This window comes from Etheostoma spectabile, chromosome 1 (assembly GCF_008692095.1).
Source record: "Etheostoma spectabile isolate EspeVRDwgs_2016 chromosome 1, UIUC_Espe_1.0, whole genome shotgun sequence".
Taxonomy (NCBI): Eukaryota; Metazoa; Chordata; class Actinopteri; order Perciformes; family Percidae; genus Etheostoma; species Etheostoma spectabile.
In genome coordinates this window covers 26,593,030-26,614,177 of record NC_045733.1, presented here as the reverse complement: position 1 = coordinate 26,614,177, position 21,148 = coordinate 26,593,030, and the positions used below count along the sequence as shown (strand labels likewise).

Here is a 21,148-nt window from a genome sequence, read left to right as displayed (position 1 = left end):
TAAACACTTAATCATATCACATTTAACAGCCTACTAAATATCGTATTTTATCATAGACTACAGCAATAAATGAAGTTGCAGCAATTGTGCTTGTCACTTTCTGAAACAAAAGAACGATGACAGTTACATCAGTGAAATGACGGCATTAGCACACCTGATTTGAATGAAAAGAAAACAGCTAATAACACAGGGAAAGAAATCATCTTAAGTAACAGTTGCCTTGATTGTGAATATGAATCTGGTACTAGGATGTTTATTTATGTCCCTCTACCTCCTCATTTGCATTTTGATTGCAGTATTGTCAGCAGTCACAGCAGACATCTAACTGGATATTTTGATAGTCATCGTAAATCTGCAAATAAGTCCTTATCTTGAGTACACAGTGGCCAGATGTGCCTTAGTCAGGTCTGTGTGAGTGAGTGTGTCTGTGTGTGTGTGCGCGTGTGTGTGTGGGTGCAAACACTAACAAGCTGAGATCTACTCCCTAATCAATAAAGGCTTTTTTATGTAAATTCATTCAGTAATATTCCCCAACGAGTTGCTTTTAATGTGAAATCTGAAATAGCTGGCAACAACACACTGCTGTCAACAATATGCTCCAAGAAGAAGAAAAATAGCTTGTTTTGTACATTATTGTTGGCCTCATCCACACTCAACACAGAAAACACTCCACACAGAGCCACATAAAGCGTTCGAGAAACTAGCAGATAAGAAAAACACTATTGACAATGTGTGAAACCCATTTCACAATAAACACAGGCCAATACAGAGCAGCTGGACACAAAATGCAACATTATGCATTCACCAAGTGATAAACAATCTCTACACACTGATGTCAAGGAAAGCAGGCTCCAGTCTGTTCTTTAAGATATTGGAAATCAGAATTTAGGGAGAATTTATGAACAGTGGCACCATGTACTGAGCTGTAACAGGCTGAAAAGAATGTTAACAAGTTCAATTTCCATTCAATCAATGCCAGAGCTCTTGGAAATGTTCCATGGCAGGAGAGGGGTAAAATCATCTATATGGTAATTATAAGGATGAATCCCCCAGTAACTTTCGCCAGCATGAAAGGTCAGTCCTATTAAAGATAGTTTATCAGTGCTCTGCACATATTCCTTTACTCGCCTTCTAAACGGGTACATCATTTTATTTTTTTCCCCCATTTTCAGCAACCTGCTGAAGTCTGTGCTTAAGCCAAATGAGAAAAATGGAATTTTGAATGCCGGTAAAGGCTATAATAGCATGAAGATAAATTGTTTTTCTTTCTCCTTCCCTGTCTCAGTCAAACACACTTCTCTCTCTCTCTCTCGTTCTCTCTTTCTGTGGTGTGCAAACTCAGTCCATCTATCTCCCCAACCTCTAACCCCCACTTAAAAACAAATCTCTCTCTCTCTCTCTCCCTCGTAGGGCCAGTAGGTTCCCTCCCCTTGGTCTGGTACAGCCACTGACCCATACCCCTTTCCAACATTTCTCCTGATGCATTATGGGTATTTAAAACTTGTCAAACATGACATCATTTCATTTTGAGAGCTGCCTGAGAAAAGTAAATTACAGAATCAATCATGCAGAAGGTCAAGCTGAGACTTCATTACAAGTATTGCATGCCTGCATGAATATCTTTCATTTCTGACTGACCCAATATGTCACAATAGCGGTCTGTCGAGGGAGAAAAGAAAAAGGCACGGAGAAAGAGATATATAAAAATCCACTCTCTTAAATTGATGTACAACTCATGTCAGTGCTTCTTGGCTTGGAAGGAAGATAAGAGGGAAGTGTAGAAAAACATGCTTTCTGCAACACTGCCCGCATTTTCCATTTTGATTCTGGATCTAGTGGCTTTTGACCAGTCAAAACACAGGGTGTTATACTTACTGGCAATCTACACAGTTTCAAGGCATTTCAAATTATGAACAACAAACTGCAAATCTCTTTTTCAGCCTCACTTTCATCTAGCATGTGGTCCAAGCACACTATCTTGTGTTTGACATTAGCATATCTTTGCTGCTGTAAAGCTAATGACATGTGAAACAGCTAGTTGGTAATGAAAAAAAATATAACGCATCACCACACAGTGGTAAATGTAATAAGACAACAGCGCTCAAATCTCCTAAATATTGATTTTAAAATCTAATACAACTGGTTGACTGCTGTAGGTTTCGATTCCAATCGTCGAGGACATTTCAGTACATACATGCCTACATGTGTCAAGGAAAAGTGTGGTGAAGGCACCAGGTGTCTTTTGAAATAGAACCCAGAGACCCTCGCTGTGCAGCGGGGAGAAAATTAAGAAGAAATTGCGAATAAAGTAATACTGGCAGCTCTACTCCAGTACTATTTGGCACTATTGAGATTCAATCACAAATCAGTAGGACACATGCTGGGAGACAAAAATGAGAGTCAGAAGCTTGTTAGGAGAGCAGATTAAATAAATAATGACTTCAGATTCAGGGCTTGCCAGGCACATTGCAGCTGAGAAAATGTATTTCTCTTTGTAGAAGCTCGGCAGCTGTGGCCAATTTGCAAGACATACGCTGAACATTATCGGGAGAGGAATTAGCAGAACACTTGGAAACGCAATGACATGGAAGAAGCTTTTGAAAATAGCCCAGGTATTTTCACTGGTTGGGTATCTCATTAAGTTGTGATAAGAGACAGGCTTCCACACACACTAAATATTCTCCACCAGTAAGTTTGTATAAAGAAGGAAAACCAAGACAAGTGTTGGGGAAATATGAGCATGGCGGCTTGATGAAAAATGTAATTGCAATAGTGCACGGTTTATTTGTTTGCCCCTGCAGCCATAACAAATAACACAGAATGTAATCATGTATATAAGGTTGTCATTCCTTTATCAGTGTGCTGACAAAATGACAAAACACCCCTCTTAGGGCCTTCGTAAATCATTGTCTCTGTATATAGAATGCACTGCAATCAGTGCTGTTACTTATCTCATTTAAAAGTTGCATTCTCTTTTCCAGGCAAAGATAACACCTTAGATGAATAGAATTTCTATAGGCATTGTCATAAGACTTTTGGGGATCAATCCCATTTACAGGAAAAATGAAGGGCCACCACGAGCCTTGTGTTATGGCAACTGATAACGAGTGAGTAGTGTGCTGCCGACAAAGCCACGAGGCAAGGAGCAGAAACCCACATTCTCCTCTCAGTTTTTAATAGAGTCGACGCACAATCAGAGACATGAGCCATGCAAATGGTGTTAAAGAGGAATAATGTTTGAGAATCAAATCTAATCCTCCAGCAAGTCGTGAGAACAGCCAGGAATGTAATTGTGTCAAGGTTCCGTTTCTTCCAGATGTAGAAAGCTTAACTGACCATGAAATGAAAATTCTTTAGGAAAAAGCCTTCTGGGGCTCGCTTACTGTATGCGGCCGAGATATTTTAAAAGCCGCAATTATTTTACATGCCAGAAGCAAGGAAGCAGGAAAAAGAGCTGTAAAATGTTATAGTCCCCTTTTAATATGTAAAGTAAATAAATAACTTGAATAGTGTGAGTCAACAAATATGTTGTAGCAAGAGAGGGGGGTCTCATCATGGCGTCTCTTCTCAATGTAATGTGTGTTGTGGCTCACAAAGCAAATTCAGCATCAACACCATCATCTCTCCGCTCATGCCTTTGTCCTTTCATTTCTTTTCTTCTAAATAAATCTTCCATTTTTGTAATAGGTCTGTAAGACAACTAGCCAGCCGGTGATATTTTCCTCCTCAATGCATCTATGATCGTGGCATTTAAAAATGCCTTTCCACCTCAAGACAAAAATCTCACAATCTATAGCACATGTCAGCATCAACATAAAGAGAGTGATTATTTTCATCTGCTGTTCCATGTTGGACCATCCATATCAGAGGAAAGGAGGATTAAGCTGAAAGTAGGTTCATGAAGTCCTTTCTTTGAGGATCATTTTCTCCAACACAAAGACAAATCTGATCCTTAACTCCAAACAAAGCGTGTGTCTCTTCTGAAGACCTCATGTGACATTGGACAGAAAGCATGCATCAGCATTTACAAAACAATAAAAGCTTCTGAAAGGGACATGAATTAAATATGAGCACATGAAACTGTGGCACTTTTGGGTCCCATTTTCACTGTCCTTCTGGGACTGAATGTGCTTTGTGCTTTAACACCTGTGATCTGTCTACATCTGCTCACCTTACAGAGGGGGATCTTCCACACTCTGTCTGCGTTTAAAAAACAAATCTTCACAGTAAGTAACATAATATCATGACATTTACTCAATGTGATCATATACCTCCTGTGTTGTAAACAAGGCCAGATGCTGTGCCAGATGTACTGACAACAGGAGGCGTACGGGAACTGTGAAGGTGACACTATTGTTTAGTAAAAGGGCTCATTTAAGGACTATTTGCTTTTGATATCACCAGTGTCCAGTAGTGTAAATCATATCGTGTATCATTTGTTAAGTTTGGGTACACCATCAAAAAAACACATCTGGAGCTGCAGCTGCAAATACGACACATACTGGAGCAGTGCTATTGCAGTATTTTGTGTTGACAGATGAGGATACCATTTATCCAGTCGCAGAAAATGAATAGCCTTCTTGATTTACTAGTAGTGTATATGCTCACCACCGGTTGGCCGTTGTTGACAGACACTCCTTCCTGGTCCATCATGTTGCGTGAGATGGTAATAGAGGGCAGATCCAGGCTCTGAGGGGGGAACTGAGGGATTAAGAGACCCCTGTGAGGAACTGGTGGCTCCGGCATTGCTGGGAAAGGTGAGTCCACTTCCGATAGACCCAGACCAGACTCCGTCTCAGGTGGAGGTGTAATGGGAGGAATCTCAAACTCCTCGTCTCCCAAGCTGGGCGTATGAAAAGTCTGCAAGGAAGAGTAAAATCATCAAATCCAGCAACATTTAACAGCCGAGAAGCATTCGCTGAGGTGGGCCTTATCTAACATGCCGGAAGGAAACCTTCAGGGATTATACAAGACAACTTTGTTTAAGAGAGGGAGTGTTTTATTTGAGTGGTAATACACTTGTCTGTAAGTGCACTAAGATGTAACATTTCCTAAACCTATTTAAGTCCAATTTATAAAAAAAAAAAGAAGAAGGAAAAAGGCGAGTGAGGAGGAAGACGTCAAAAGCAAAAATATCAAGCAGCAATCATGGGAGAGAGAGGATACATGATAAAAGCCCTTAATCTTAGGGATGGAAGATGTTGGGTTGAAGTGCAGTGAAAATACACGTCACAGGGAGATGGGTTTAAAAATATTTTCAAAGATTATTACGCTTGGCCAGAAGTTTTTTCTTTTTGTCCCCCTTGCCTGCCCCCTTAAATCTGCTCATCAAACAGCCTAATCCTTCTGCCTTTCGAATTAAAGCTTTTGGACACACTTAATTTGCTTATGTGCCTTCTTGGAGATGGGACTGTTCACCTACTTGGGTCTTGTTTTCATCTGAGCATTGCATTAAGCTACTTACTGGGAAGCCAATATATTCATATCCTCACAATGACCACACTGCAGGTCCATATACATGCGGCTGAACACAGGGCCAAACCGCATGCTATCTAGCCACTGACATGATTTTAACTACTTGCACTTGGCCCACTGCTTGCATCAAGAAGCTACTATGAAACCCCAAAACTAAGTGCTTTTGCTTGGTCTCAAACACTACTTTCTTGGCCTTGGGTCACTTTTAGGGTACGATTTAAGTCCTACCTCCAGGGATCTCATTGACTATTTGAAGTATGCCATGAAATCCTGGCATGAAAATAATAGGCATAGAAGCCAACAAACAGGAGTAAATGGGCATATATACAAATTCGAACTGGCACTTGATTAGTCTCCCGCATGCCGATTTCACCTTTTCACACACCTGCATTTAATTTCCAATGGGATTTCTGAGTCCTGGAGATGATTATGCCTCTCTTTCTGAGATAAACCCTGCTTCTTTGAAAGGGGAGCTGGTTTTTCTCACACTTTGTTGGCTCACTCTTAACAAAATGTGACAACATTGCAGCATTTAGGCACATGTAAAGTATGATTGCATGGCTTGTCCTGTAGTAATCAAACTCCTACCCAAATAAAGGTGAAGCTACTAACCTCAAACCTATAAACTTGATATTCAGAGTTGCATGCACTGCCAGCAGAGCTCAATATGGTCAACAACAAAGCTAAACAGGCATCTATTCTCTGTCTTCCTCCGCACTGTCTTTCTGTCTCCAGCAGAGGATAGAATAACAGGAGGGAGACAACGGAGGGAATATGCCAACACAGCCCTTGATTAGGAAGAATTAATGTTCCCCTTGCTTGCTTTAGCACACAGACACTTGAAACTAATTCATTGCCTGCTCAGGGCAGCTGTCTTGACAAGCCCTGATGAATTCCAGTGGCAGAGGCAGCAAATAGAGTTTTCATTCCTTCCGTTTCTTTCTCTCTTCCTGCTCCCTACCACTGTTTCACTTTTCAGTGCTCGTTTCACGGCTAGAGAATCAGTTCTCTTTTCAAAAGGAGCTATGGTCAAATTCATCACAGCCCTGGCCTGTGGCATGCAGAGTGCAGAATAAATCTTGTGCACCTTCAGAAGGAACCATTTACTCTGAGTCCTCTGCTGTCATATTATGCTTCAGTCCACTCAAAAACCTCCAGAACTTGGGGTTAGCAGCATGCAAATCCAAACGAGTGTTTATAAAAAATATAAAATAAAATTGTCATGAGTCATGAACAAAAAGTTCCAGTGGCACATGAAAAGGATCGGAAATCGTTCATCATCACGGACTTCATTCATCTTTTTCAACGTCCCCTGTGGAGTAGGGTCAACCTCCACACCAGCCGTAAGATCTATGGTCCAAGTGTCATCTGTATCATATCATGTAGCAATCTGAAAAAAAAATTATAATTTATCTGACTTAAACGGTATCAGCTCTGTCTTGGGTCTTTCCTTGTCCAGTACATTTTGACCGCATTTATCCACATAAGCCCTTGGAGGAATGCTTTTGAGGAAGGAAACATATCACTTTTTTTTTGCTCTTGCTCTACTATGGACAGTATTTGCTGATGTAAGTAGGTTTCCTGTGGCGTTACACTTTGTAAGGTAAATCAGAGCAGAAATAAATAGGCCACTGGATCCTATAGACTGCTGCATTTTGGCCTAAATTACAGAGCCAACCTAGAGATTTGAGATTTCAAAGAAGAAGGTTGGCTAACAGAGCTCCACTTTTGTAGGAGAGCAGCACAAGCATGACTGTGACCTTTAAGCAAAACACAGACATGTACTTGAAGGAGAGGAATGCTGTTGTTTAGTGTCTGCCAAACAGAATGTAGAGCAGTAGAGAATAGAAAAAGAAAATACTGTGGGGTAAGAGAGCTAGAGAAAGATCAGTATCAAAGACTGTACTTGTGTGCATCGCCTCTCTTTGTTAATGATGATACAAATTTAACATCTGCACCAGGGGCACTGATGATGTTGACATGGCGTTTTGTGTCTCATTTGGGGGGGTATGGAAGATGTCAGCTGTCTGCAAAGAAAAGGCCCTCTCCCCAGGGAAGGGGAGCCAGATTTTACTGGAACCCACAGAGTGTTACAGTGTTGCACACTGTCTAGTGTCATTTCACATAAAGCCAGTCTAATTCTGCACCAGGAGCAGCTTAGGGGGCTCTGATCGGAGATTAAGAGATGCACAATTCACTTTCTTTGCATCACCAGCCTGATTATCCATTTAAATTGTTCTGAAAGGCTAAGTAGAGCCAAGTGCCAAGCCAGATACTGGCTTGGGATGTGCAGGCATGTACATGTTAAAGGGTGGGCAAGGGACAGTACAACAGAGAGAAGTAGTGTGTGTGTCTTTCCGTTGGCAGCCACAGGGTCCAGTGGTAAGAGGGCAGGGCAGGGCTTGTAACAGAGAGGCCTGATGTACCCTGCATGAGCACCGTGAGCAGGTGTGTGTGTGAAATCACCAGTCCTCAGTGGTAAACCTGGACCAAACTTTACTGTTCTGCAAATTATTACAGTTTCTGCCTGAAAAAAAAATCAAATAGTGGGGTTTATGTGGTTTGTTGTGATAAACATATAATCATCTATCATATCATATAATCATAGCTAATACTTTATAATGATCAGAATTACTTGATTATGTACAGCGGTAGATAAAGTACCGTAAATTCACAGTAAAATATTACCAAATACTGGGACAAAATTGTGCAAATATCTAAACCTAAACGTCTACAGCCACACTAGCGGCTCTTTGCACAGCAGTGATTTGAGCTAAATGCTGCTGTCGGCATGCTAACCTGCTTACAATGACAGCATGCTAACATATGATGATTAAATACACTAAAAAAACTAAATGCAAAGTATAGCTGAGGCTGAGGAGAATGTCATAAATTCTGGATGTATTTAGTCATTAACCAAAGCTAAAATTTGGACCAAATGGTGCTAGGTGAAAAGTCAAGGGATAATACAGTACGTTTTTATGATTCATCCTGAGGGGGGCATAAACACCTGTATAATCTATTTAATAGTTAGATAATAGAGACATTTCACTTAAGTAATCAAATGTTTAACTCATGGTGGCGGTAGAAGAAACGAGTTGGGGGATCACTAAAGTCATATACATCTCCTGGGGACCATGACTGTCGGTACAACATTTTCTGCCAAGCCATCTGTCAAATGTTGATATTTTTCAACTGATAAGTGAAAACGTATCAGTTATATCACCTGTAAAAGATCTTGGAGGCACTGGATGAAAAGTAGTCCTGCACAATTCGGGAAAAATAAGAACTGTGATTTTTTTAGCTTAGAATTGAAAGCACGGTTCTCTCTCACAATTTTTTTCTCACAAAGTGTAATGTTTATTGCACACACGAACCACAAAAAAACAAAACAAATTGGCAGTACCAAATATCGATTTGTTTTGGCACCCATAGCACATTGCGCATCTCCTCAAGCCTGTAAACATAGAGGCTTCAATGAAGAGAAAAGGGAGCATGGCAGCGCTTTAAAGCGTATTTTATACAGTCTATGTTTAAAACTCACAGAAGAAAGTAGTAACGTTTGTGATGCAGTCGGCTTGTTAAATTAAATGAGAATCAAAGTCATTAAAAAAATAAAAAATAAAAGTTATTTCAAAATAAAATCGCGAAAAAGGGTGAATCAAGATTACGATTTTCTAATGATTTATTGTGCAGGCCTAAAGAAAAGTCAGGGAAAATACCAAAGTCATCCTCTAGGGGAATCCATCCTTTCATTATCAAGACATGTCACTAAAAATGAAATAGGTGAACCTCATTGCAGCGCTAGAACAAAAGTCAGGTGATCGCCAAAGTATGAATGCCTTATCCTCCGGGGAACATTATCCTTCACAAAATGAGATATTTTCTCCTGGACCGTAGGGGACCTACCGACCGAGCAACATTGTCATCCCTTTAGCTATGCAACTAGCATGACTAAAAGTGGCCGTAGTAATTCTATCCAACTAATTAAACACAAAAACAAGGCTTACAACAACAGAAACAGGCAGGGAGGTGAATTGTCCCTTCCAATATTTTGTCCTCGTGCTGTCAGGGCGCTCTTTTAATATCAGGACAAAAAGCAAGAGAAAGCTTTTCGGGCAATATTCCCAGCCCTTCAATAACCGTAGTAATGCAATTCACAGATGCAATAACCAAGACTTGTTAAAGGCAGCAGCATGCAATTACTGCATATAAAAGGCCTCAGAATCAATAGAGACAGGATCACGGATCCAGTTTCAAATATCTAGACAGGCAGAGTGCAGCTACTCAAATGACAACCATGGCACCCCTAATCAACATTATTTCTAATTTGGATCATTTGTAGTCCATTTCTACATATTTATAGTTCATTACATGTCTCTAATTTGATTAGGAAAGTAAAGTGATACATCTGAGTGGAACACAATCTCAGTGTACAGTATCTTTTTCCCTGAGCGAAGCAGTCAAGCTTTCTCTGCTAGGATGTATGCTTTACCAGGCACACCAAGGTCATCTTATCTCATCCTCTAAGTGCATAAGGTAAATGATACACCAGCCAACTAAACAGCAAATACAGGTCTAGTGTTCGGATGTAGAAGCATTGCGCCTTGAGGACAATACATACTGTTATTTTAAATATAGTATGTAGAATATGTGTTGTGCAGACTAATAGTAACTGGACGTTGTATAGCTTCAAAGGCATTTGTGTAAATGCTTATAGCACAAAAGAGTGTAATGTTTAACATAAGTTACATTTTATTCTTCTTACATTTGAAGAAATAAATGACACATCCTTCCTCTTATTAGAGAAAAGTATAATTCATTAGCAATAAAGCACTTAGCAGCTACAGTCTCATTTGGCCTAGTACTGATATGACCACTGGCTTATGGTAGCTAATGTTAGCTAATCTTAGCAAACTTTAAATAGGTGTTGAGGGTCAGTTCACTGACTCTGTGACTCTACTTGTGTTACTGTTACACTATGATTTAACATTTACCATTATCCCAAAAGTGTCATTTGTGGCAATGACAGCTGTTAACAAAAGTTAAATGGTCTCACTAAATGATAGGTGAAGGAATTTGACACTCGCATTGCAATTTATTCATGTAAAACAACAGGTGGAAAACATAAGGGCATAAGGGCAGTCGTCAGTTGTTGTTCAAGCAGTCAAATGTTGTGGATAGTACCTAGTGCTTTTTTAGTACCACTTTCTTCAGCTGATCCTATACTAGAACGTGGAGTTGAAACACTGCAGAGCACTGATTGGTCAGAGATAATCGTCACTAATGTAACACGGGACATGCACAAACCTTCAATTTTCACACAGCTAAGCTACTGTTAAAAGCGAGCGCAACTTTTTTATTTACTCGCCCCAGACTGTGAAATTGCAGCTCCACAAAACTACGCTGTACAATTGACAAAGTGCAGCTGTTTCTCTGTTTTGTTGCTAATGAAAGGATTCAGCGAGTGTCACGTTGAAGATGATGCACGGCGGTGCTTTGGCAATCAGCTGAGAACGAACCTACAGACAAGTGAAATAAACAACTTAAAGCTAATGACAATCTTCCCACAGCTCATTTGAGAAAGAGGTGTAGCTACGCACAAAGAAGGAGTGGATCTTAACTAACATGCATAGAGGGTGCATGTTTTCATGCAATAGCCCTCTGGTTTGATTTAAAAACAATAACTTAACAAATGTGATGGCATTAATTTAGCCTGCTGTCATCATAGAGACCTCATAATGGCCACTTTCTTTTCCACTATACCCTCAGCCCAAGGCAGACACATTCGATATATAGCATTCCAGTGGAGATAGTGTGAAACCCCAAAGTGGAAGTCACATTTATCCTAATTTAGCTCAGGTTGCAACAAACAATACTTTGGGTACTCAAAGAAAAGAAAACCCTATGCTTAAGACTTCTCTCTCTCTCTCTCTCTCTCTCTCTCTCTCTCTCTCTCTTAAGCACAATACCATCTGTGCCCTAACACTGGAAACAGTTGTTTCTTTTGAAGAAATGCAAATTAGCTAGGCTGTTTTTTTATCAAGGAGCCCCCCCCCCCCCCCCCCCCCCCCCCCCCCCCCCAGCCCATCCCCCCGTTCCCTGACTGCCACAGTGGGCCCTCACAGCTGGGTTCTGAATGCTCTCCAAGCAGTTTGTGTCAACGTGCTCCCCGCTGCAGTGGGCCTCGGCAGCCAGTGGATACAGATGATGTGCCCACTCAGCATAAATGTGGAAGGAAATTAAATTTCTTCCATAACACTCCGTGGCTTTGAGAAGCAGCCACTTTATGAACATGAGGTCACACACTCAAAACACAACTTTCTGAGCTTGAATGTCACAGTTGCATCCCAACTGCCCAAGTGACTGTAAATGAAAACAATAAGGTTAACACTGACATCTAACTCACTATGTAGGAGCTGCGTAATGAGGCTTTGCTGTGGGTTTTGAAGCCAGATCAATTCCCCTGCTGAACTGGATGAGATTGGCCCGTTTGAACCACAGAGGATGACGGGTATTTTTGGTACACTTGTCTCTAATGACAGGGCAGCGGAGTGGGTGGAGGGGGAATAGAATGGGTAAATTTAGCAGACTGTTAGGTCTACTATGGCTCAGAGAGGCGTTTATATACCTCCAGAGAAACAACTATTCCAGTCTTTCTTTCAATGCAACAGTACAGCACACAGAGCTATTCCAGTAGCGCCGCACAGTCAGATTGTTGGTGACATTTCACTTTTTGTAAGTGACTGCAGATAGGAACTGACAGAACTATATAACCTCTTTGTGCTCCTTCATTATGTCTTTGAAACGAGGGAAAAAAACATCTGTTTACCTCAGCTTTATCTTACAGAGAGCAGAAAAGACAGTCAGATCACATCAGCTCTCAGAAGTTACTATGAGGCAATATAGGCTGAGCATAGCTCATCTTTCTGTAAGCTTATTGTCTTTTGGGGCTCTCAGGTTAAGCAGCATTTGAGCAGGCAACATTTCAAGCAATAAAGTAATGCTACCTATGACAAACATGGATAAATTCAAATTGGAATTTTACATTATGGATGTTGTAGAGGGTTTTGCAGTGTAAAACATAGCGCTTATGCTTTAGATATTGGCTTCTACATTTCATTAAATAGTGAATGACAAACCACAGGGAAATGTTTCAAAAGATAAGTATGATAATATGCATGATGAAACTCATGAAATGCCTAACTAAATGAAAAATATATGACTTCCACTGTATTTAACTGCATTTGTATTAAAGAGTAAGTTTGCATTGATTGAATTTCTCTTGTTGAGAATTTGAGAAAAAAAAGGAAAGGTACACTCACATCACCAGCAGCGAGCAGGGCACCGTTCGCCTCCGCCATGTTCATGTAGTTGTTGTTATTCTGAAACTGCAAATGAGAACAAAAAACACATTCAGCCTACTAGTGTCCAGAAAAGATCCAGTGCAACTCGAGCTCTCCTTGTTCATAATGGACACCTGTCACTCAAATAGATTGTCACACTTAGCTCTGAATGTTTACACACTGAGTTAACCCCTTTTCTCGACGTGCATGAGCCATTATTGTGACATGACGAGAGGCATGTGAGAGGCCCAGGCCAATTTAAACCAGGGTAATGAGAATCTGGTCTGGCTATTGAGCTCATCTGGGATGGCAATTAAGAACACGTTTGCATCACAAAGCCAAGTTTCAAGATGCAGTGGCAGGTTATCAACTTCATATACTTCAGATACTGAGGGGAAATAAGGAGGTGGAGAGTGTTTTTAATATGGCTGTAGTACATTTTTGATTAATGGGAGCTTGGTTTTACAATTCATCCCACCAACGTGATTTTGACATTTATCCATCTTTGTGAAGAATCGGATTTCAAGATAAATGTATTTTAAATCTATCCTATATTTTAGTGCAACAAATAAAAGTGTATTATACTCAAGCATTTACTTGTCAATATCGGAGTTGATATCATAGTAATAACAGAGTCACCAGTGGTGATAAAATTGAGAGTGACACACTTTAAAGACACATCATTGTATAAGACAGTTGATAAGATATTAAAACCACGTACTTTGTTTTTCACAACATACCCCGCCCTCCCAACCCACACATAGCCTGCTGGCAAAATGGCAGCCACTTCCTTTCTTTGGAGACACAACCATGCTGACAGGTAGGAACAATGGGACATAGAATGAAGAATTATGGGCTAGCAGCTGGGCCCAGGAGCACAATGCACCTCTCTGTGAGTGAGTGCAAAACACAGCCTACACGGCACGGAGGAGAGTCACAGCGTGTTTGCGTCTTCATGAGGTTCCACTGAGAACACATTTTCTACAAAGCTCGGCAGTAATCTCTTTTGTGTGTTTATTACAAAGTCACTCTCTTAAAACATTATGAGATGAAGAACTCCAATACGCGGAGAGAGAGAGAGAGAGAGAGAGAGAGAGAGAAAATGGCTTATTATTCCAGCAGAAGTCAAACAATAGTGGAAACAAATTAAGATCAGAGCAAACTGAGAAGTGCATTAATATATTTTCAAGCCCTTTGTGTTTTTTCCCCTTCTCCTTTTCTTCTGAGTGGTTAGTATGCGAATGTAATTACCGAAAGAACTGCTGCTAATCAACTGCGAATGGTATCCATTAATTAGTCTATGCCCTGGAGAGAGAGTGGGGAATCAGCAGCAATGTTAACAGTGTTATGCACCAATGAGAAGGGGAGCCACATGCTCTGCTAGCAGTTGCTGAAGCAGGTGGTTTGTGCTGTCTAGGCCTCTGGTGCCGACTTACCTGGAGCTGCCCCACTAAACTATATCTGACTGGAGCACCGGGGGTTTACATGTTTGCTCAAATGCACACACAAATGTATAAAGAGACACACACAGACACACCTCAAGTGAAAAACATCTGTCAATAGCTAGCACTCATTCACTTCCAGCTGTGTGTAGCTCAGAGACATGACACGGCTGGGTTACGTCAGCCACTCGGCTGGTAATTAGCCTTATGCTGGGCTTATCTTGGAAGTGTTACTCCGTCCTTCTTCTTCTTTTAGATAACAAATTGAAGTCTCAGAGATATCCTTCTCTATTCAAGCACTAGGAACATTGTTCTGATTGTAGGGGGAGATAGGGCTCCGTGCAGTGCTGTCTCTTTCTTCTATCCCTGTAACACTTTGGGTGTGAATACGATTTTTTAAGAGTAAGCAGACAACTGCACTTCTTGGCAAATAGCTCTCTAGTTCAGGAATACCCCAGTAGAATACAGACAGATCTGAAATCTTAATTAAACTTTTAATATAGATGCTTTCATACTTTCCTCCCTGTTGTGTGAAAGAAAACAAGCTGCTAAATGTTTCTGCGTTTGGAGTAGCTTTGTCTCAGGTCCCATGTACTTGGTCTTGGTTTCACTTCTTACTCACACATCTTTAGCTCAATTAGCTGCCAAGTGGCACTGGTTCATGACAACTTCACGAGCCATGTAAACGTTTATAGGACTGCTTGATTACGTAAAAAATATCAATCCTGAAATCACGATTATTTGACAAGATTGCTCATTGTCTTTTATAAAAATGGTTATTATTAAAGTTAAAAAACAAATCAACAGTGAAATTAATAAATTGCCTTAATACTTACTTTCCCCTTAATCTGAGTTGGAAAACGGAATGTGCAAATTATTGTTTTTCTGGATAACTCAGTTTTTGTGATTGTTAGAAGCCAAAATCGTTATTGCGGTTACAATTTCAATGAACTGTACAGCCCTAAGTGTTTATGCATCAAGAAGTGATGTGTCATTAAAATAAACACCACAACTGAGGTACGGTTGCAATACATACTGTAAGCACAGACATTAATCGGATCATATTAGCTCCATTAGTAAGAGAAAACACAATCAAGTTAAGTCCAAGTGCTAATTAGTGATGTGAAATTCTCTGGGCTCTGTCTCTGTGAGTCATGTTTTATTGTGTTTCCAGGGCCCTTAAGAGCAATTCCATATCTCCTCAGAGAACTGTGACTAACATCCCAAGAAATGTCCCCAGCCACCGGTATCAATCTTTACCATTAAAAGCTGTACCATGTCGCAGCGCAGCCCGGACTGGAGGCCCCAGTGGACGACCGGAGCAGGGAGTGGAGATTATTAGTGTTATTCCCCGATTCATTTTTTTGGGGGAAAGCCATTTGCCGCTCATGTTTGCAGCATTGACGATTGAGTCAAATGCCAGATGAAATTAAGTGTGATTGGAGGAACCACGCAGCAAAAATGGGTCAGCGCAGACAATGAAGGCTCTGTAATTAAAATGATGTGACGAGCTAGACAAGAGCTGCCATGTGAGGGGCCAAACAACTGTGTGTGTGCACACACACACACAACTATTTTGGACTCAGAGATGTAACATATATTAAAAGTTGGGGAAATCTGTGGAGTGGAATTACTTGAATTTTTGTTTAATAAATGCTTCTAAAGCATGAACTGGCCTTAAATATCTAGTAAAGCACAATAGCAACAGCTCAGACAGATGCATTCAAGAAACCAGCATCTCATTTCTTTAAATTTCCAAAAAGCATTCATGTACTACTAGAAGCAACCCAAAGGACAGCTGTAGAAAAGAGTGCTTTAAAGTAGCTGTGGGGTAGAAGGCTTTTATTAACAGAGTGAATTTACGGTTAAAGGTGCTCTGTAATATGAGTCGCACTAAGAGCCAGACATGGCTACATGGCAGAGCAAACACTGGGCACTCAGTGTTTTTATTTCTCCTTCTGCACCACCAGCACATTTCTTCAATAACTGTTTAACAGGAGAGAATTAAGAGCTTACATGGGCCCTGATCCTAGCGTGAAAAGGCTCCACTGTCTGCATCATCGCAGGCAGACAGAAAACCAGGCAACCTCGCAGTGAATGGGATGGATATGAATTTCTAGTTTGTTTTTTTTTCCATAAATGCACAGTAGGGCTGCACGATTATGGCCAAAATGATAATCGCGATTATTTTAATCAAAATTTTGATCGCGATTATTCTCACGATTATTTGTTGATTTTAACCAAAACAAATTTTATTGTCACATAGGCTATTTATAACTGCGAGAGGGAGTGTGATGGACGCTACTCACAGAGAGACGGCTGATCATTATGAACGGGTCCAGCACGGGTCGAACGGCGGATACACACGGCGTGTGTATTAACGTCTGTATCTTCACTGCGCTGCATTTTATGAACTATGATATTCTTGCCATGGGTCACTCTCTGGTCCTGGTCCAGGCTTCGGTCCAGCAGCTGCGTCTCCCACGCTGTTACCTACCAACTGAAGTTAGCTGCATTCAAAAACTTCTTCTGTGTTCTTCGCCGTAGCGGCCGCGATAACAGTTCCCGCGAAACACTGGTACAAATACAGGTTTGCCTCCTCATACTTAACAATATACAGCTGTGTTAATGAAAAATTAAAACTGTAGACATACATCAGAAGTGTGGACCGGCGGTCCGCTGTGTGGCGGAGCGCGGAGAGTAAGAGGAGAGAGAGTAGGACGAGAGAGCGTAGAAAGATCCAACACAGGCACGCTTTACAGATGAAATGGTCATGTAACGCAAAATTAAACCAATCCATATAAACAGCATTGCAGCGGATGCGAGGACATTAGCACGGTGCGTCCTAGAAGAGCTAACAGCTAACAGACGCTACTAGCTAACAGCTAACGACGCTAACTAGCACCGACTAGCACTGGTCACTGCTGTTGTCTGAAAAACAACAAATGGGACAAAGTGTTGCGTTTACTGGTAAACTGGTAAACCTTGAGACTGACGTATACCGACTGCTATCTGTTGAGTTTTCCTCACGCTACTCTGTCCTCTGTGACTGTCTACATCTAGAAACTTAGCTGCACGGGGTGCAGTGAACTACTCGACTGACGGCTCATGAGCAGACGGCTTTACGGAGCGGGAGATTGGTTTTGCAAAAAACCCGAGCGTTCTATGAAATGACGCTTTATAAAAAATAATCGCTCGATCACGCAAATTTGATCGTGGGAAGTCCAAATCGTGATCGCGATTAAAATTCGATTAATTGTGCAGCCCTAATGCACAGTACCACTTTTCTTTTTATTCTAAGTCAAGATAATAATTTAAGTATATTCTTTGAGTCACTGCAAACGCTTCAGTCATTCATTATCAGACAAAGCAGTTATAATCAGATTCTAAACAACAAACATTTCTGACAGACACCAGTGTAATTTTGATGCTTGATTTCCACCCCCCCCCCTACACATTTTAAATCCCAGTGCAGGAATATTTATATGAAAGAATGTCCAGGGGGAAATAAGGTGTTTTACAGCTATTATAGCTAACAAAATTATTTCAACCTCAGGGTGAACACAATATTGCAGCAACATGAACCCATCTCATCCCCAATATGATGGAGTAACCACACAGATCCTATCAGTAAACATGAACTGGACAACCAAGATCCACAGAATATACGCCTGAAGAGCCTCTGATAGCACAGCTGCCATCTCCGCATGCATACAAATGGAAAATAAACATGCACTAGCCCACACCTTCTCATCAGAACAATGAATACTGCTTTGTCAATGGTGTTTACATTATAAAGAATGACTGGGAAAGACGCAAGATGACAACACATTTTTCCATAAACAATAATGTAAATTAGATAATTCTGCTTTTTCAAATGACCTTCAAAAAGAAAGTTTGTGCAATCAAAAAGCCACAATAGCGGTGCTGTCTGTCAGCAGGTAACTAAATTGGACACATTCTTCCTCCCCAGTGAAAACCACCAAACTAATTCAATCAAGAGCCCAGGCTTTTCCAGAAACATATCAACTGCTGACAAGCAGTTTTACAGTTCAGCTTGAGCTCAGTAATCACAGCCTAGCATGTGTTCTCTGGAACATGACACTTGTGCTAATATGTTCTCCAGTGGTCTCCATAAAACACAGCAATAACACCACAGTTAAAACTCAACCTCCAATCCTGAGAAACCCGCGGTAATTTGCTATGTATTATTTTATGCAATTTCCTTGCTCGGCCTACGACCAGCCAGGCCTCTCGTTCAGTGAAGGGGATTGCAGCACTGTTTCCTTTCCTGCAAAACCTGGTCAGGCCCTGTGGTAGCTTCTGGAAAAGATATCTTCTGTTTCCCAAGGTCCTCCTCACCAAATACATGCTCATTTACAACCGAATTCAGCATAAACACTCAATGCAGCGGTCTCTCTGGCGATCAGGCCGATTCACGCACAGCAGGCTGTCGCGCATGCAGCGCGAAGCTGACATATGTACATATATTTCCTTCTATGTGTGCAGCAGTTAATTTGTAAAGCGAATCCACAACACAGCATGTCCACGCAGTTGGCCACAACCTGTGGTCTGATCTGTAGGCTGTATCGATTGGTAATTCAGTTTAAAGCTAAAATCATTACTCCTCCAACCCAGCACTGTCTTCCACCGTTAACACTTCTAGTCCTCAACTACATAAAATAGAATTGAGGGGAGTTTTATTGTAAGCAACTCACTCTTCCTCTGCCTCTCAGTGTGAGTACTATCGCACTAGTGCAGAGAATCAGCGTGAGAAGAGTCTGGGCCTAGGTCTTATCCGGGATCTGAATCAAGCTGATGACAGTTTTGTTCAGGCTGTGTGCTGATTATCTCCTCTCTCACACCGCACTGACCACTGTGGCCTGAACTAGTGTCATCACAGCTCCCTTTGCTTTAGTAAACATAGTCCTGGAGGAACAGTTTAAACCCTTGCAGAGATATCAAACCTGTCACAAAACAGCATGTTTCCTGGTACGTGTTCCAGGAATAATTATGAATCGGCTCTAGGATGCAGATCAAAATTTAGACCTCTAAGTTGTGAAAGTTGTCATCACTAAGGTCTCTAAAATAATGTAAGCAAGAAATTATGGATGGTGGTTGTCATGAGCAAACGCCAAAGCAGAGCCTCTGTTCTTTAAATTACTCTACTAGTCACAAGGCATGAAACTAAGTTTACATATCCCAAAAAAAATGACAAGTTTAACCATCAAAATAAAAGGAAAAACTTAAAGTGATTTCACAGCGCAGCAAAAGTGTATTATACTATTTCCAAGCTACCCAGTTGTTATGGCAGTGTTGAAAGACAGTAAAAGGCGAGCTATAGTTGGAGCGTTCAGTATAGTCCTTGGGGCTAAATTTATATTCAGCACAGACATAGTGTACAAGAGTGATAACATGGAGACTCAAACAGAACAGCGTGAATCAGCATTTGTAAGATCTTTGATTTTCTTTAAGTCTTCTTTTAGTGTTTGAGATTGAGATCAAGTCATTTTGGGATCTTCATCTATATGTTGTAATTTAATAATAGTCTCCCAATTTAGAAGCATAATTACAGCCTTGCTAGCAGCTATGTAAGGCTGTGCTGTACTTGGGCACAGGCGTCTTTTAGCTAAATGCTAACCTTAGCATGTTAACATGCTTACCATAGAAACAGGCTGAGGTTTAGCAAGTAATGTTTGATCACGGATGCCTGTACACAATTTCATGGCAATCCATCTAATAGTTGTTGGGCATAAAGATATTTTCGTATGAACAGAAATGCTGGCCCGACACTGCCATCCCATTTTCTTACAATTCTAACATCCTAGGCTTCTCTGTCATCAGGTTTTGTGCACACATGTTGATTTTAAAGGGGAACTATGTTGGTTTCTTTTAGCTTAATTTACCTTAACTGAACAGCTTTGGAGTCATTGGAATGGTTACATGACTTTTTTTCGAGTTGAATGGTGGTCGTCTTGCTCTGCCCTAGCGCCAGTGAGCAGAAAAAACACCCTTGCAACTTTTGGCCGACGAGACGCCAGACAGGGCATTGCAAAGAATCGCGCCATATCAGGTCTCGCGATGTAACAAATTGCTTTACGGCACAGCACACATACGCCCATTCAGAAACCGGCTAACAAGGTAGCGATGGAGTTTTTCACACTATCGTCATGCTTTGCCGGCAAAAAAGAAGCAGAAAGCTAGGAAAGCATTGTCGGAGGAACAGAGAAAGACTGAACGAGAGAGGAGTCAGACACAAGTAAAGATAGGCGCTGTCAAATATCTATTACGAAGCTATAGGGGAACTCTTTAGAGAAACCTGCGAGCAAAAAGTGGGAAAAAAGCAAGAAAACAGTGAAGAAATGACCAAAACTGCACAGCGCCCCTTTAACACCTACTTTTTTAAGCATGGCCACATCCAACACCATGTTCCACAATGGAACTAAAATACACCAAGGTTTATCATAGCTATGTTTTCTCTAAGGCCTAGGACTTGCAAATGCGGCCAAAACAAAGATGGTCTTAGCATTTGTCATAAAAGATCCATAGTCTGAGCTCAGAAGTCTCAATAATATGCAGGTCAACATCCAACATCTCAGATTTTTTTCTAGCATTTGAGTCTGCTCTGTACTCTCTAGAGCAAATCCTAAAAGAAAGTGCAAGCTAAATGGGGTTCCATCTTTGATCTGGCGGGGTGCAATCCTTTTGGCCCACAGCCACAAAGGAGCTTAAGCAATGGAGAGGGCCTCAGAAACATGGTGCAGCTTTCTCACAATGGCTGCTGTTGCATGGACACACAGCTCTTGAGAAAGCAACATGAGAAAGGCTTGGCTTGGTGGTGTTGTCTTGCTTTTAGTGCTAAGCCATGTCTCAAGGCTGTTTACT

At 41.0% G+C, this 21,148-nt stretch overlaps 1 protein-coding gene across 1 annotated transcript in view; it reads right to left on the bottom strand.

Annotated features, from left to right (window-relative positions):
- Positions 1-21,148, bottom strand: part of tox3 (TOX high mobility group box family member 3) — a 42,544-nt gene that overhangs the window by 5,152 nt on the left and 16,244 nt on the right. The window contains exons 2-3 of the mRNA XM_032517476.1: positions 12,801-12,866; positions 4,609-4,860 (exon numbers count right to left, since the gene is read on the bottom strand). Coding sequence (XP_032373367.1) covers positions 4,609-4,860; positions 12,801-12,866 — 318 coding nt within the window. The remainder of the gene's footprint in view (positions 1-4,608; positions 4,861-12,800; positions 12,867-21,148) is intronic.